This window comes from Eleginops maclovinus, chromosome 4 (genome assembly GCF_036324505.1).
Source record: "Eleginops maclovinus isolate JMC-PN-2008 ecotype Puerto Natales chromosome 4, JC_Emac_rtc_rv5, whole genome shotgun sequence".
Classification (NCBI taxonomy): Eukaryota; Metazoa; Chordata; class Actinopteri; order Perciformes; family Eleginopidae; genus Eleginops; species Eleginops maclovinus.
The window spans coordinates 2,595,411-2,611,727 of record NC_086352.1 but is presented as its reverse complement, the minus strand read 5'-3'; the positions used below and the strand labels follow the sequence as shown (position 1 = coordinate 2,611,727).

At 43.9% G+C, this 16,317-nt stretch overlaps 1 protein-coding gene across 1 annotated transcript in view; it reads right to left on the bottom strand.

Moving 5' to 3' along the window:
- LOC134862710 (voltage-dependent T-type calcium channel subunit alpha-1I-like) overlaps window positions 1–16,317 on the bottom strand; it is a 225,623-nt gene that overhangs the window by 57,020 nt on the left and 152,286 nt on the right. The window contains 8 exon segments of the mRNA XM_063880729.1: window positions 1,828–1,928; window positions 3,264–3,750; window positions 3,945–4,015; window positions 7,616–7,782; window positions 10,022–10,103; window positions 12,195–12,350; window positions 12,637–12,754; window positions 14,139–14,324. Coding sequence (XP_063736799.1) covers window positions 1,828–1,928; window positions 3,264–3,750; window positions 3,945–4,015; window positions 7,616–7,782; window positions 10,022–10,103; window positions 12,195–12,350; window positions 12,637–12,754; window positions 14,139–14,324 — 1,368 coding nt within the window.

Below are 16,317 nucleotides of genomic sequence, written 5' to 3'. Positions count from 1 at the left end.
TAAATGTTGCTAATGAAGAATAACATTACACAGAGTATGCAGGAAACCTATCGTGCATACTAACCCCTGGTGCATCTCTTGTAAATGTTTCCTTGAGGTCATTAGAGTCCTTCCTCCCTTTTATCTTTCCTTAGCAGTCTACCTCCTTCATCCCTTGTTCTCATAATTTAAGCTACATCTGCTAGCGGTCAGCGCCTTCTTGTATGAGTCTGTGAGCAACCATGACTAAATGTCGATCTAAACTTACTCACGGGTGTAGCAGACCTCTTCAAACCCATAAATATGACTCAGACACCCACTGATAGCAGCAGTTGTGGGATTATATCATTAGAAACAGGTTGTTTGGCTTTAATTCTGCTGAGGTACCCTTGTTAGAGCAAACACACACATATGCTTACACACACTTTAAAAAGCATTACGCTGAGGCGCACATATGTTCACACGCTCCCACATGCACATATGCAGAGTCATCCACAAACACAACACTAGCAGAAAGATATGGCCTGACGCTGGTGCGCACACACATACACACACACCGCCAACACACCGGGGCCCTGCTTGACAGATGGCACCTGCCAGGATGCCAAAACACAGCCCTGGGGCTCGGCTTCCCTTAAGTGGCTATCAGCACGCAGGGAATCGGGTGAGTGAGCGAGGGGATGACTGAGTGATTTTTCCTTCAGGTTGCTTTCAGGGGACTTTCTACCCATCAAAGCATCGAAGGCTTGGAAGAAAGGGGTAATAACACAGGGCAAATACAGATGAACACACAGGAGCCCAGAGTCAATAACGCTGTCTAGAGGAAACACAGCGACATCAGTTTTACAAGCCATATGTGGAGCAGCAGCTTCAGGACTAACGGTTCCTCACGTTATCAGAGCTGGAGACAGAGCTCGTAACGTTTGTTTTCAGCGCCATTGGTCTTGTTTGTCGACTCATCTCTCCACACTTTGTTTCCGCAGTGCTGAACAGAAGGGCTTGATGGAAACACTGCCAAAGGAAGCTATCCCGAGCACTGCCACAGCCAGAGAGATGCTTCGCACTTCGTTTCCCCGCTGACGGATTTACCTTCATGGCACATTTTGGTCCGGATCAGTCCAATGACATGTGGACCAAGGTTTTAAATAAAGGACAATGAACTCCTTTCCTTACAGGGTCAATAAGCATATCATATTGTAAAGTAAAATCTGGCAATTTATTTCTGTATCTTGCTTACAAACAATCATTCCAAACCAAATACATACAACCTTGGTATAGGGCAGAAGTCAACCAAGGCCGATCGATTCCAAAACAAATCCTTCCTTTGTCGAATCAACAACTTTCCACCAAGTAGATTTTCAAACAAACCAAGAAATAACCAAACACAACTGAAGACGTCTTTCGGCTTCATTTATTTGTTCACAGTTTGGCCGTTAGCAGGTCTTCAGGACTGCGTGGACATGGTTTTGGCTGGTGGGTTTAAGGGTGGTGGTGGCAAAGTCCATAGTGACTTGACTTGGGAACTGGAAGGTCACTGGTTCAAGTCCCTGAAAGACCAACAGGTGTCCCTGAGCAAGGCACCATTCCCTGCAGTGCTGAGTGCTGTACATATGGCAGCCCACTGCTCCCAATGCTAGGATGGGTCAAATGCAGAATGTACATTTCCCCTCTGTGGGACCAGTAAGGGTTCCTTCTCCTTTCAACAGAATTGATTGAGAGTAGTCAAACCCAGCTAATAGTCTGGACTATACCCAGAACCACAAACCCCCAACAGTTAAACTCTGAGCAGATTCCTTCTGGTTTTCAGATGTTTATTCGTGTTGGCCGAGCTGAAGGCGTCTGACTCACTTGTTCTGGGGGGAGAACAGGTAGACGGACCACGCCTCTCTCGATTCACACCAGTCGGGCTTGTACACCTCCATCATCTTCTGGATACGGAAACACATACTCTGGAGGAGGGAGGAAGGGAAAAAAGGAATAGGCTTGAGAGGAAAGCTGGGGGCGTGTAAAAGGATCAAATAAACAGGCAGGAATCCTTCCCACACTGCTGTGTTTCAGCTAATTGGAGCATTTGTATCTCCGTGTTTAATCCTGAAAGTGCAAAGATCAACACTCAAACTATGTGTAACGGTAATCTTTTAAATGCTGGTAACTTTATTTGATCTTCACTCCATTTACAATGCAAATGACATCAACATGATTGAATTATTCATGGCACGCTCAGATATTTCATAAAGTGACTGCACAGCCCCTGCAGAGGTAAGATAAACTAATACCGCTGCCTGATTTGTACACCCACTACCACAATCATTATGATTTATGTTGTGTTGTCTAGGCAAACCAATAAAGAACAGAAGGCAGTATATAGCATTAACGCAGTTCAGAGGCATCGCATCATGTTAAGAGCTTTCAATTATTCATTTGTGTGTTGCTATCGAGGCTTTTCCTCTCAAAGGGGCCTTATTCTGCTCAGTATCAGGTGTATCAGTATGTAGTCTCTACTTTAAAGAGTCCTCTCCTGCTGATGTTCAGGTGTATCAGTATGTAGTCTCTACTTTAAAGAGTCCTCTCCTGCTGATGTTCAGGTGTATATCAGTATGTAGAGTCTCTACTTTAAAGAGTCCTCTCCTGCTGATGTTCAGGTGTATATCAGTATGTAGCGTCTCTACTTTAAAGAGTCCTCTCCTGCTGATGTTCAGGTGTATATCAGTATGTAGTGTCTCTACTTTAAAGAGTCCTCTCCTGCTGATGTTCAGGTGTATATCAGTATGTAGCGTCTCTACTTTAAAGAGTCCTCTCCTGCTGATGTTCAGGTGTATATCAGTGTGTAGAGTCTCTACTTTAAAGAGTCCTCTCCTGCTGATGTTCAGGTGTATATCAGTATGTAGTGTCTCTACTTTAAAGAGTCCTCTCCTGCTGATGTTCAGGTGTATATCAGTATGTAGGGTCTCTACTTTAAAGAGTCCTCTCCTGCTGATGTTCAGGTGTATATCAGTATGTAGAGTCTCTACTTTAAAGAGTCCTCTCCTGCTGATGTTCAGGTGTATATCAGTATGTAGTGTCTCTACTTTAAAGAGTCCTCTCCTGCTGATGTTCAGGTGTATATCAGTATGTAGCGTCTCTACTTTAAAGAGTCCTCTCCTGCTGATGTTCAGGTGTATATCAGTATGTAGTGTCTCTACTTTAAAGAGTCCTCTCCTGCTGATGTTCAGGTGGTGTCCCTTTACAAATGTTATCTGATCTTTTTTTAATCCTATCTTGGAATAAAGACCCCCCCCACTCACATAGTCCGTCTCTTCGTCGAGGTCGGTTCTGTCCTTGCGTGCGTTGACTTGAGGGTAAACCTCCGCCATCAGCTGAGTGTGGGGGCCTGGTGTTTTGCCATTACAATCTCGATGTTCCAAACCACTACCTGCCACAGACCCCCCAGTGTTAGACCCCCCTGCCCCAGACCCTCCCCTCCTCCCAGGCTCTGCTTGCTGGACGGGGGGGAGTCCCGGCGGCTGGCCCCTGAGCTCGGGAAGCTCGAGGGAAAGGGCCCGGCGATCCCTCCTCCCGGAAAATTGCCTGGAGAGGAAAAGTGGAGGTGGAGGTGGATGATGAGGGGGGAGAGCATGATGGGAGTGGCGAGGGTGGGAGAGGAGTGACTCCTGCTCGGCAGCAAAGGTGTAGGAGTAGGGGGAGCGGGTGCTGTGCACACGGAGGCTCCCCCCCACCACAGGAGCGCCACCAAACCCGTAACTCTTCCGACCCAGACTGTTGGAGCTGGACCTGGTGGATGAATCAGTAGAGAGGTGATCAGCGCCGTGTGCACATTGAGAGTCTAGTCATGAAGCTAACAGCAGCATTACACAACAGCAAAGGTCCGAGGCTCCCATGCCCATAGTTAAGGCTTAATGAACATATTAAATATTCATTGAGGCAAAAGCTGAACTCAATTGCAGGATGTAAACGTGATCGTCTACCTGCGGCTCCATGCAGACTGCGGATGGAAAGGGCGCCCCCAGTTGTGGTAGTTGGGACTGCGACCATGACGCTAGAATAGACACAGAGCAGAAAGTTATCACCCAAGCTGGTTCAATTTAACACCGTCTACAGACCCATACCTGCCATATAAGGGCACATTTTTGGCCAGCCCGTAAATGTGCCTCTTCCTGGTTCCCTTGACTCACAGCCAATGGGATTTTTTTATTGGATTATTTTAACCACAGACCTCATTTCAGGCTAACAACCAAAAACTAATTCAGAAAATTGGCAAGGAAGCCAGTGAATACATAGACGCTGACTAACCCTAACCCTAAATGGCATATATGCTACTGTAGGTCAAAAAGAAAATATCCATAATCCCCAAATGAGCTAATTCATTGTTGTGTCAATGAACATTTCAGAAAACAGTGAAAATCTCCCAAATAAATGAAAACATCATGTCTTTAAATATCAGACCACATGTTAAAGAAACAAACTGGGGATGTTTAAAGAACAAATGACATCTATCCCAGTGCAGAGTCTCCTCTTAAACTCAGCACATGAGTACAGCGATAGTGATGAGTGGAAAACAGCGTGCCGGCTGCTGTAGGTTAATGTCTAACAAATGAAACACAAACTGGGGTTTAAAGTGAAACTGCAGTGCTGTCAGCAGGCTGTCATCAAGTGTAATGTGCAGACCCCCGAGTGCCAGTTCCACTCAGAGGAACATAACCAGTCCTGTTTGTTTCCGCATGTCTAATCCTCTCTGCGTGACGGTGATAATTATGGGTTTTACCCTCGGAAACATACATGTCAACAGTCAGAGCCTGAACTGATCCCACATGACGGGGAATCTATGCGTCGGTCTCTATAGAAACTGAAGTGAAGCCGAACAACGGCAGCAACACTGACAACTGCACTGCGGATAACTCAAGAGGCACATCGGGAGAGTGTGTGTGTGTGTGTGTGTGTGTGTGTGTGTGTGTGTGTATGTGTGTGTGTGTGTGTGTGTGTGTGTGTGTGTGTGTGTGTGTGTGTGTGGTGGACATTTACGACATATTCTGCAGATTACAGCATAAACGAGACAAATTCTGGGTCTAATGTGTTGTATAATATGTAGTCAGGAGCTGCCAAACAATACTTGATGACTAATTGAAAGTCAATGGCTACAGAGTATCAATTTAAACGTCATGACAGTACATTTGCAGATATACCGTGCACCTAATTTTCTTTTTCCCAGTCAGAAAATGAAGCTTATTTTGTTACAGCTTATTGATTTCCGTCTCGGTACAATTTTATCTGACGTTGAACTGAGCGGATAACTGTACTTGAAATAATAACACCATTAAAGATAAGTGAAGAGAGGGAAGGGAACCGGTTGATCTCCTGACTCTATATTTTATTTCTTAAAGGAAGACATATTGTGCCATTCACATCAGTATGTAGTGTCTCTTCTGGGCATGTCTCCATGCTGTAATGTTCAAAAAGAACAGAATGTGTGGGAGAGACACTCCCTCTGGAGGGAACAAAAGGATTTTAACCTTTGCAGACCATTTACACTAAAACCTACAGTATAGAACACAGTACAGGAGAGGGCCTCTTTAAACACATGCATATACTGTAAGGATATTATGCGGTAACCATCACAGTGATGATGACTTGTTGGTAGTTTTGAATTGGGTTTCATTGTGTTAAAAGAAGCACTCATTAACTCCTCTGTGTGCTTTTCCCTCCTCAATACTTGATGCATCATCAGCTAGATTCTATCACATTGAAATGTCCCCCCAAGCTAAGCACATCCATTAGACTGATTCACTTTGTTTCTGCTGCAACGCGACGCAGCGGTGCAGGGATTTCTGTAGAAAGTTAGCATCACAAGGGCTCCCTCGACAAAAAGCCAATTGGATTTCTCAATGTGATTTTAGATTAACACAGAAAATAATCTCCGTGTCAAATAAACGTTTATGATTCTTACATATTTCGTTCAGCAGGATAATCTCCGCATATCACCACTTTATTGAAGTCAAAAGCTAACATTAGGCAAATGACTTCACGTCTCCACCGCTAAGCTAAAGGCGGCTAATGTTGGGCTATAAAGGAACTACAGCACGGTCACATGACTTCACGTCACCACAGCTAAGCTAAAGGAGGCTAATGTTGGGCTATAAAGGAACTACAGCACGGTCACATGACTTCACGTCACCACCGCTAAGCTAAAGGCGGCTAATGTTGGGCTATAAAGGAACTATAGCACGGTCACATGACTTCACGCCGCCACGCTAAGCTAAAGGTGGCTAATGTTGGGCGTGATGACTTTTCGTCGTCTCATTTGGACACTTGTTAGCAACCCCCCTTTTTAAATTCACCATTGGAATATTTACTGACATATTTGATGTTGAAGAACAAACGTTAACGTCTCTTTGGCTTTCTTTATTTCAGGCTAACAATCAGGCTAACAATCAGGGTAACAGGAAGTGCTAGAATGCTAATTTCTTTCATGGTTCAGGACCCATGCCGGCACCCTTCTGTAAGCAAGGCATAATTTAAATGTGCTTGAGTTTCATCCGACTCTCTGACAAGCTAAACAGATGGATCCTATCAGAAGCTCGTGACTCATGTACACTGTGCTGGAAGCTGCTGATAGACTGCAGCAAAACTTCATGAACCAACTTTCCTCTCTGTTTATCACTCGCTGTACTTTGTCTCCAGGTGATGTAACTTCTGATATGAATTAACTCTGGAGAGCCGTGGGAGAAAAGGAGAGGATCTTCCACACCCACAGAGTTTAACTTCATAACCTGTGAGGTAAGAGCGCCGCTGAACAACAGCTCATCTGTCCCTGCTTTCACCGCCCTTTATCTTCCTGCCACTGCACCCCCATCACCATCCCCATCCCTCTGCTCTGGTTCTTCTTCTTCTTCTCTCACTTTCTGACGAGGGTGTGTGTGTGTGTGTGTGTGTGTGTGTGGAGGGGGGGGCAGTCAATTAATGCAAGTTGTCATGGCAACTGGATGCTAAGCCACACATGGATGAACTGTTTTCTCTCTCTGGAGGTTTTGGTTCAGTGGGCACAACTCTGAAGCTTTCCCACTTTGTGTGTGTGTGTGTGTGTGTGTGTGTGTGTGTGTGTGTGTGTGTGTGTGTGTGTGTGTGTGTGTGTGTGTGTGTGTGTGTGTGTGAGAATCCACAGTATGAGCACATATTTGTTGTACATGTTTGTATGTTGACTACAGGGTGAAACAAGGATCTCATTTGAATGAGGGAAACCAAAATACACGTGTTACTATGAAGCAGAGATGGAAGAAGGACTCAACTTCAGTAAACTATATGACACTACAGTGTGGAGTTACTCAGAGATACTGCATTTCATTGTGATGCATCACAGTTATCCCAACAAAGGATGTCCAGTCGGGTCAAATGTTAAATTTAAGAGTTTTAGTTTGAACCAAAACTCAAAATCTGTTACAGACAGTTGCCTGGAATTAGGATTGCCCTACTTGTTACAGTGAACTGTTTGGAAAGGTTGAAAAGGTACCAGGTTTCCATTCTGTGTATCAATGATCAATTACAGGGTTGAAGGGCTTTCACACGATTCACTGTGATTAGGTTCACTTCATGGCTTCCAGTGAGTTGCATTCATGCGCATGTATCAGTGTATGCGTGTGAGTACCAGAGAGAGGGAGCGTCTCTCCAGGCTGCTCTTGCCGCTGCTCATCACGCTGCTCTTCCTGGACTCCATGTTGAAGCTGCGCCTCTCCGAGGAGTACGACCCCCTCGGCCCCGACAGGGCCCCCAGCTCCAGGTGACCGTTGGGAGTCAGTGTGCAGATCCTGGGGTCTGGAGGTATAAGCGAGAGAACAGGTTGAATACATACTTTATGTTATTACTGGTTGTGCCACCCATTTCATTTATGTTTATGTCAATCTTTGGATCTATTTAATTATTTCTGTATTTTTTATTGGATATATTTGTTTATATTTTAATATAACGATTCTTGTTCAATGTATTTATATTTGAACGTTGAAATGTCAGATAATTGTCTTGTGTTTATAAAGATATTTTCATTCCATTTAAACGTTTATCTTACGGGAGAAAATATAAATCTCTGTAATCATATTTTAATTCTTTATTTATTAACATTTTAATTTTATTCCATTTTTCTTAATTAAAGTTCATTTCACTGTAAAAAGGTGCCACTGTCACACCACCTATTTTCCCCTCGATAAATACTGTAATATATCTGATTCCGCCTTTAATATTGCACCTCTCTATTGCTTTCTATCTCTATATCTTTATTATATCTACTGAGTTCCTACATTTTCCAGAGTGACATTTGACAACCTGCAAACAACAGGATGCAACCTGCCACCAGTGCAAAGAGAGGAGGAAACATGACAAGCCTATGGGAGTTTGGAGAAGTCAAAATATATAATGAAATCACAAACTTTAGAAAGCTCCAGACAGCTGCTGGTTTTACATTTATTTTAAGGCTCCAGTCGGAGGGAAGGGTAAATGAAACCCTCTCCGTTTTGGAGACATTGAATCCTGATTAATGTCTCAAGAAATGAAATCTTAGAAAAGGGTGGGATGATGATGCCGAAATCTGCCCCAGCTGAGAATTCTCCACAGGCTTCTCCACATTACCCATGGCTCACTGTTTAAGCTTCTTAAGACTACAAGAGGGCTAGAGGAGATTTAGAGAGGTGGAGAAACAACGCTCACTGCCCACACAGACAAAGGGATAGCCAAGAAGCAGCGGTAATGTCTCTCTGTGTGTGGAAGTGGACATCGAAACACCTAGTTGTATTCCCATCCCCTGTAAGGAGGAGCAGACTGCAGGGTTTTATATCTGCCAACACTGCAGTGCAGAGATCCTCTCCTCTGCAGCACGGCCCGCTCACACTGTATGGAAGTTTCTTGTTAAATCGTCTGAGCTGTGCCGCTTTCTGGCTCTACTGAGAAATGAGCTGGGTAAGATTCATTGTGAGCTCTGGATGAAGACAAAACTCATTCATATTTAAAGACTTTTTACAAGCCTTTGGCACATCTTCCTGTCTCACTTTGGTTTCTTGGGTAAACAACATGAATAAGCCTTAATAGAAACGGCAAGCTGAGGGCGTAAATATGAGCAGATTCTGTGATTTCAATTTCATTTTAGCGGTGCAATTAACTTAACACACAGGAACAGACGTGTGGATTGGGTTTAAAAATCTTAAACTCACTCATTTAGAGGAGTTTTCAGTACCCAGTATACATTTGCATTAGAAGGCACTTAATGACTCTGTTGTAATTTAAATCCTGAAGGGTTCATATTCTTTACATTTGTTTATCAAATGAAGTGATTGTGTGTGATGCAAATGACAACTTCTGAATGTGCAGGGCATGTCCTCAGATTCGTTTTGTGAGCTTTCATAAATATTTGTCTTGTTAAAGGTTTCTTAGGGTATGAATGAAGGGTCTACGGCAGGGGCGTCCAAACTTTTTGCACCGAGGGCCACATACAGAAAAATATCTACGGAAACAAATCAAATGTAGGTGATAAATGCGCGATACTTTCAAATGGTTTAAGGGAAAAACAGCCTGCGTCCCGTCTCTATTTAGGCTCATTCATTTTGTTGGCAGCTCATTCCTTAAAACAGAAGCCTCAGATTGAGTAAATATGAAAGTTCAATTTCAAGCTTCTTTAAATTTCTAAATGACTGAATTCATTTGAACATTGGGCTCATTAATATATTTTAACATATAAGCAATCACAAGTTTAATTTGTGGACCATATTCACCAGAAAACAAGAAAACTGCCACTGATTTATATGATGCTTATTTATTAATATGTATTCTTTTAGTTTGGATAGCGGGATATAATTGTGATTTTATGGATTCCTTTTGATATTCATCTTCCTACACTTTATAGGAAGATGTTTGAACCCAAGACACTGATGTTTAAAGAGGAAACCAGAGCCCAGGCTGATCCGATTGGTTAACTGGCCGGCTCTGTTGTTATTGGTCAACAGCGTAGAGATGTCCCGCCCCTTTGGGCCTCTTTTACTGTTACTAGGTAAACGTGCCATCAGCTCACCAGACAACTTTATGGACTCGTGTTTCTCACTCTCGTCAAAGGAAGAGCGGTCATCATCCGAGTAAGAGCGGTTGGCGTCACCCTGGAGACAAAGAAGCATACAAACAGACGTGGAATCACACAGGGCTGCTATGTGTGGCTCACAATGTACCAGCTTTCACTGATTTAGTTTGACTCAGGAACTGGAATTTCAGGTGTCAAGCAAAGAAACAGACTTTCCCACCAACGAGCAAGCAGATCTGTGTCCTAATTCAACAAGAAAACCCCTTAAAATACCAACACACTCCTCTAGTAACCCCAACGTTTGGTTTGAACCAATGGGATTCCCCTTTAGTCTTCACAATGGGAACATCTGCAGTAAATTGGCTCAATAATCCCCAGGGGTTAGCGGTAGTAGCATTAGCAGAGGAAGGTGATAAAGCCAGAAAAAGAGACCTTTAGTGAGATGAGAGACAGTGGAAGACTGATGGCTGAACGTTGTTTTGGGATTTCCTATCAAAACTTTGTGAATGATGCCAGTGTTTCCCCCGAACATAGACGATGAATGTGGACTGGATTACTGTTTTCCAACGATTCATCTGTAAGTTTGACAGCTGTTGGTGGATTGAAAGCACGAGTGTTCCTCTGAGATGGATGGATTCAGTATTGTGTGTAATACACCATTATTATGGTATGACTGCTGAAACAGTCTCAGTGTAAACTCGGTTTTATACGATTTGAATCCTAGGTGAATGGAACAGCAAAAGAAGAGAGACAGGAAGTAAACATTAAAGGGAACAGCAGAAGAAGACAGACAGGACGTAAACACTAAAGGGAACAGCAGAAGAAGACAGACAGGAAGTAAACACTAAAGGGAACAGCAGAAGAAGACAGACAGGAAGTAAACACTAAAGGGAACAGCAGAAGAAGACAGACAGGAAGTAAACACTAAAGGGAACAGCAGAAGAATATAGACAGGAAGTAAACACTAAAGGGAACAGCAGAAGAATAGAGACAGGAAGTAAACACTAAAGGGAACAGCAGAAGAATAGAGACAGGAAGTAAACACTAAAGGGAACAGCAGAAGAATAGAGACAGGAAGTAAACACTAAAGGGAACAGCAGAAGAATAGAGACAGGAAGTAAACACTAAAGGGAACAGCAGAAGAATAGAGACAGGAAGTAAACACTAAAGGGAACAGCAGAAGCATAGAGACAGGAAGTAAACACTAAAGGGAACAGCAGAAGAAGACAGACAGGAAGTAAACACTAAAGGGAACAGCAGAAGAATAGGGACAGGAAGTAAACATTAAAGGGAACAGCAGAAGAATAGAGACAGGAAGTAAACACTAAAGGGAACAGCAGAAGAAGACAGACAGGAAGTAAACACTAAAGGGAACAGCAGAAGAAGACAGACAGGAAGTAAACACTAAAGGGAACAGCAGAAGAAGACAGACAGGAAGTAAACACTAAAGGGAACAGCAGAAGAAGACAGACAGGAAGTAAACACTAAAGGGAACAGCAGAAGAAGACAGACAGGAAGTAAACACTGAAGGGAACAGCAGTAGAAGACAGACAGGAAGTAAACACTAAAGGGAACAGCAGAAGAAGACAGACAGGAAGTAAACACTAAAGGGAACAGCAGGAGGAAACAGACGGTAACAGTAGGTTTGTGTTGTAACTGCAGAAGCAACAACTCATGTCAATCTGCTCAGTTCTATAAATACGAAGAGCAGGCTATTTGAGCTGTGAATGGCAAGGGCAACGGTTAAAGTGAGAAACACAGACGGATGGAAGGATGCCAATCATCTATAGAAGAACACTCCATGCACAGAATGCACCAAGAGACAAGCTAAAGATAGCTGAACATCATGTCAGAACTTGGACGTTGTTGAATGTCTGCGATGTAAGAGCATATCAAGCCATGCCTTGGCAAATGAAGATTCACTTCACCAATATTTCGGGTGAATTAGGGGTTGTTTCATTTGCTGGTACTCCTTGGTTAAATTAAATGTCAGTGATCGTGTAATATATGTCACCTCTGCTGAGGCAGATTGAACCAAATTAACCTTTTCAAAAGGTTAGTAATGAATAGGATCAACAAACCTGGCCCGGACACCTCAATACCAGACCTCAATTTATTGAAGAAACAGGTTTACAGCATGCAGTTTGAGGGGAATAATGAGTTCCCTTACCTCCGCCTGAAAGCCTTCCACCAAGATGGCCACCAGCAGGTTGAACAGGACGTAGTTTCCAAAAGTCATGAGGGCCACGAAGTAAAGAGCGGCGAGTGGAGAAGTGGCCGCCATACCGTTGTACAAAACTGCGTTCCAGTCCTCCTGGGTCAGAATCTGAGAGAATTCGATAGATAAACAGACACATAGAGGGCCTACATAGTACACAAGTACACCACCTGAACAGAGGACGAGGATTAGGGCCACTTAAAAATGTTTTGGATCGGAACAAACCAGAGTTTTGACTTTTTTTTCAGAACTCCCCAAAGAAATTCACTTTTGGTCAGATCTACGTACAAGATTTACTTTTAGCCCTACTCCTTTGACGTCATCTAGTGTACAGAGAGAAATGTGTTTATGAGTTAGCATGCATGCTAATTCCAAACAATGATGTGTTGTTTACCTGGAACACTGTGACGATGGCCCAGAGCAGAGAGTCAAAGTTCTTCCTGTCTGGTACGGTGTCCCCATCGTCTGTCTTCAGACTGAACTTACAGCCGAAGATGTGCATCCCCAGGATACTGCAACACAACAGCAGAACCTCTCATGATATATCAGCTGCTGTACCTGACTGACAACACCTGTAGACTTGTTGATTATGATGCATATTAGGCCACATTTTTACTGTGATCCTTGGAGAGGCTTTGGAGAGTTACGGCTTTTCTTTGTTCCGTCAGTTTTGATTGTGGAAATTCTGCATGGATTTGCTGTTCTGTGTGTAGTTAATTTTGTGAAAATGAAACCCTTCGTTTTAAGGCAAGGGAAATTCAAAATTGTGAAAAAGTCAGACTTACGAGAAAATGTTTGAAATCCGGATGAAAAACACCTGAATTCTGAATATCTGGAAGAAGTCAGAATTCGGCCTCCCATGATATAGCAGCTGCTTTACCGGACTGATAACACCAAACACTTTCTTGGCTGGGAAAATGAAGATGATGGATTTATAAGATCTAAAAAAAAGACTTCAAATAGCAAAGGCCAGTTCAAGATCATTGGCCAGTGTTGAGTGACCTGAAGCATGGTGACCGTTGAGCATGGCACAACATTGGTTTAGATAAAAGGTTTTATGTTGAAGATAAAAACTCTTTGCAGGGAATCCAAGAATCTTTGCACGGTATAAACAGCATGAGTGTTACTGATTTGTAAAAACCTGCCTCAACAAGGATACTGTTTCTCAATGTGGTGTTATCAGTCGGACAAATAACATGGAGTAAATTGACAAACCAAACATGACATGACCAAATGCTGAAGGTGCACTGTAGCTGGGATGAGATATTTTCACAAACCTCCGTAAAAATGGCCCCAACTCACCATATAACACCTTTTCATAAACGCAGCTTGGTATAAAGGTACAATTATATCACATGAATTGCTTGGACTAAATCTCCCTGCCTGTTAAGTGTCAATCTGGTTAACTCAAGGTCCTTTGTTCCCAAACCCTGCACATAACTGGCTGGATTGATGAGGGAAGCGGAGAAGGGAAACAAAGCCAGCGAGGACGGCAGCCATTGATCGTCCTGTTAAAGACCTTTTAGGCCTTCAGAGCACTGCTGTGTCGCCGCTTGAACATCTACACATGTCTGCTTGTTATGTGGCCACAGTTCTTCAAGTGTCTGCTCGTTAAATTCTAACAAGAACTTTCAGTGTGTGCTTGTTATATTCCACTCGGGGTTAATAGCTGCTGCAGAACACTGTGACCTTCTGCGCTTCAATGGGAGCTGTCAAGCAGGTGAGCAGGACTTACAGAAACACATGAAAGAAGAAGAAGATGAAACAATGATCTCTTTCTAAGTCCGTCCTGGGAAGAACAATGGTGGGGTTTTTAAATATCTTCTATAGACATACAAGTTGAAGGTTCATGGCATTGCCGAAACAAACTCTGTCCAAATACATCACATATCTGACCTGAAGATGAAGATGAAGAGCATTAGCAGCATGCAGAAGGTGGCCACGTTGTCCATGGTCTTCATGAGGACCACCAGCTGTCTCCTCAATGCTGGCATGAACCTCACCAGCTTCAGCACCCTCAGCAGTCGGAAGGTCCTCAGCACCGACAAACCACCGTCAGACTGGCCCACGATCTCACAAACACTGGGAAGAGAAACATTGACATAGACATGCATACATATAAAACCTGTGCCAGGTGTCACAACTCCTAACCTTCCAGTTGTCCTCAGGTCAAATTTGATCAGTTTCTAAATGTTTGGGTGAAATGGTCAGAGGCTGTTTCATCTAATGTCCAAACAGATAACATGAAGGGCTCCATACTATGTTCCTCGCACAAACACATGTTTTCACTTGCAGTGGATTCTGGGAGGTGTGTTTGAGTCTATAGCACCTGTAGACCAGTGGATTCTGGGAGGTGTGTTTGAGTCTATAGCACCTGTAGACCAGTGGATTCTGGGAGGTGTGTTTGAGTCTATAGCACCTGTAGACCAGTGGATTCTGGGAGGTGTGTTTGAGTCTATAGCACCTGTAGACCAGTGGATTCTGGGAGGCGTGTTTGAGTCTATAGCACCTGTAGACCAGTGGATTCTGGGAGATGTGTTTGAGTCTATAGCACCTGTAGACCAGTGGATTCTGGGAGGTGTGTTTGAGTCTATAGCACCTGTAGACCAGTGGATTCTGGGAGATGTGTTTGAGTTGATAGCACCTGTAGACCAGTGGATTCTGGGAGGTGTGTTTGAGTCTATAGCACCTGTAGACCAGTGGATTCTGGGAGGTGTGTTTGAGTCTATAGCACCTGTAGACCAGTGGATTCTGGGAGGTGTGTTTGAGTCTATAGCACCTGTAGACCAGTGGATTCTGGGAGGTGTGTTTGAGTCTATAGCACCTGTAGACCAGTGGATTCTGGGAAGTGTGTTTGAGTCAATAGCACCTGTAGACCAGTGGATTCTGGGAGGTGTGTTTGAGTCTATAGCACCTGTAGACCAGTGGATTCTGGGAGGTATATTTGAGTCTATAGCACCTGTAGACCAGTGGATTCTGGGAGGTGTGTTTGAGTCTATAGCACCTGTAGACCAGTGGATTCTGGGAGGTGTGTTTGAGTCTATAGCACCTGTAGACCAGTGGATTCTGGGAGGTGTGTTTGAGTCTATAGCACCTGTAGACCAGTGGATTCTGGGAGGTGTGTTTGAGTCTATAGCACCTGTAGACCAGTGGATTCTGGGAGGTGTGTTTCAGTCTATAGCACCTGAAGACCAGTGGATTCTGGGAGGTGTGTTTGAGTCTATAGCACCTGTAGACCAGTGGATTCTGGGAGGTGTGTTTGAGTCTATAGCACCTGTAGACCAGAGGATTCTGGGAGATGTGTTTGAGTCTATAGCACCTGTAGACCAGTGGATTCTGGGAGGTGTGTTTGAGTCTATAGCACCTGTAGACCAGTGGATTCTGGGAGGTGTGTTTGAGTCTATAGCACCTGTAGACCAGTGGATTCTGGGAGGTGTGTTTGAGTCTATAGCACCTGTAGACCAGTGGATTCTGGGAGGTGTGTTTGAGTCTATAGCACCTGTAGACCAGTGGATTCTGGGAGATGTGTTTGAGTCTATAGCACCTGAAGACCAGTGGATTCTGGGAGGTGTGTTTGAGTCTATAGCACCTGTAGACCAGTGGATTCTGGGAGGTGTGTTTAAGTCTATAGCACCTGTAGACCAGTGGATTCTGGGAGGTGTGTTTGAGTCTATAGCACCTGTAGACCAGTGGATTCTGGGAGGTGTGTTTGAGTCTATAGCACCTGTAGACCAGTGGATTCTGGGAGGTGTGTTTGAGTCTATAGCACCTGAAGACCAGTGGATTCTGGGAGGTGTGTTTGAGTCTATAGCACCTGTAGACCAGTGGATTCTGGGAGGTGTGTTTGAGTCTATAGCACCTGTAGACCAGTGGATTCTGGGAGGCGTGTTTGAGTCTGTAGCACCTGTAGACCAGTGGATTCTGGGAGGCGTGTTTGAGTCTATAACACCTGAAGACCAGTGGATTCTGGGAGGTGTGTTTGAGTCTATAGCACCTGTAAACCAGTGGATTCTGGGAGGTGTGTTTGAGTCTATAGCACCTGTGGTCAACAGAAGTCAGAAATGGTCTCAAACAG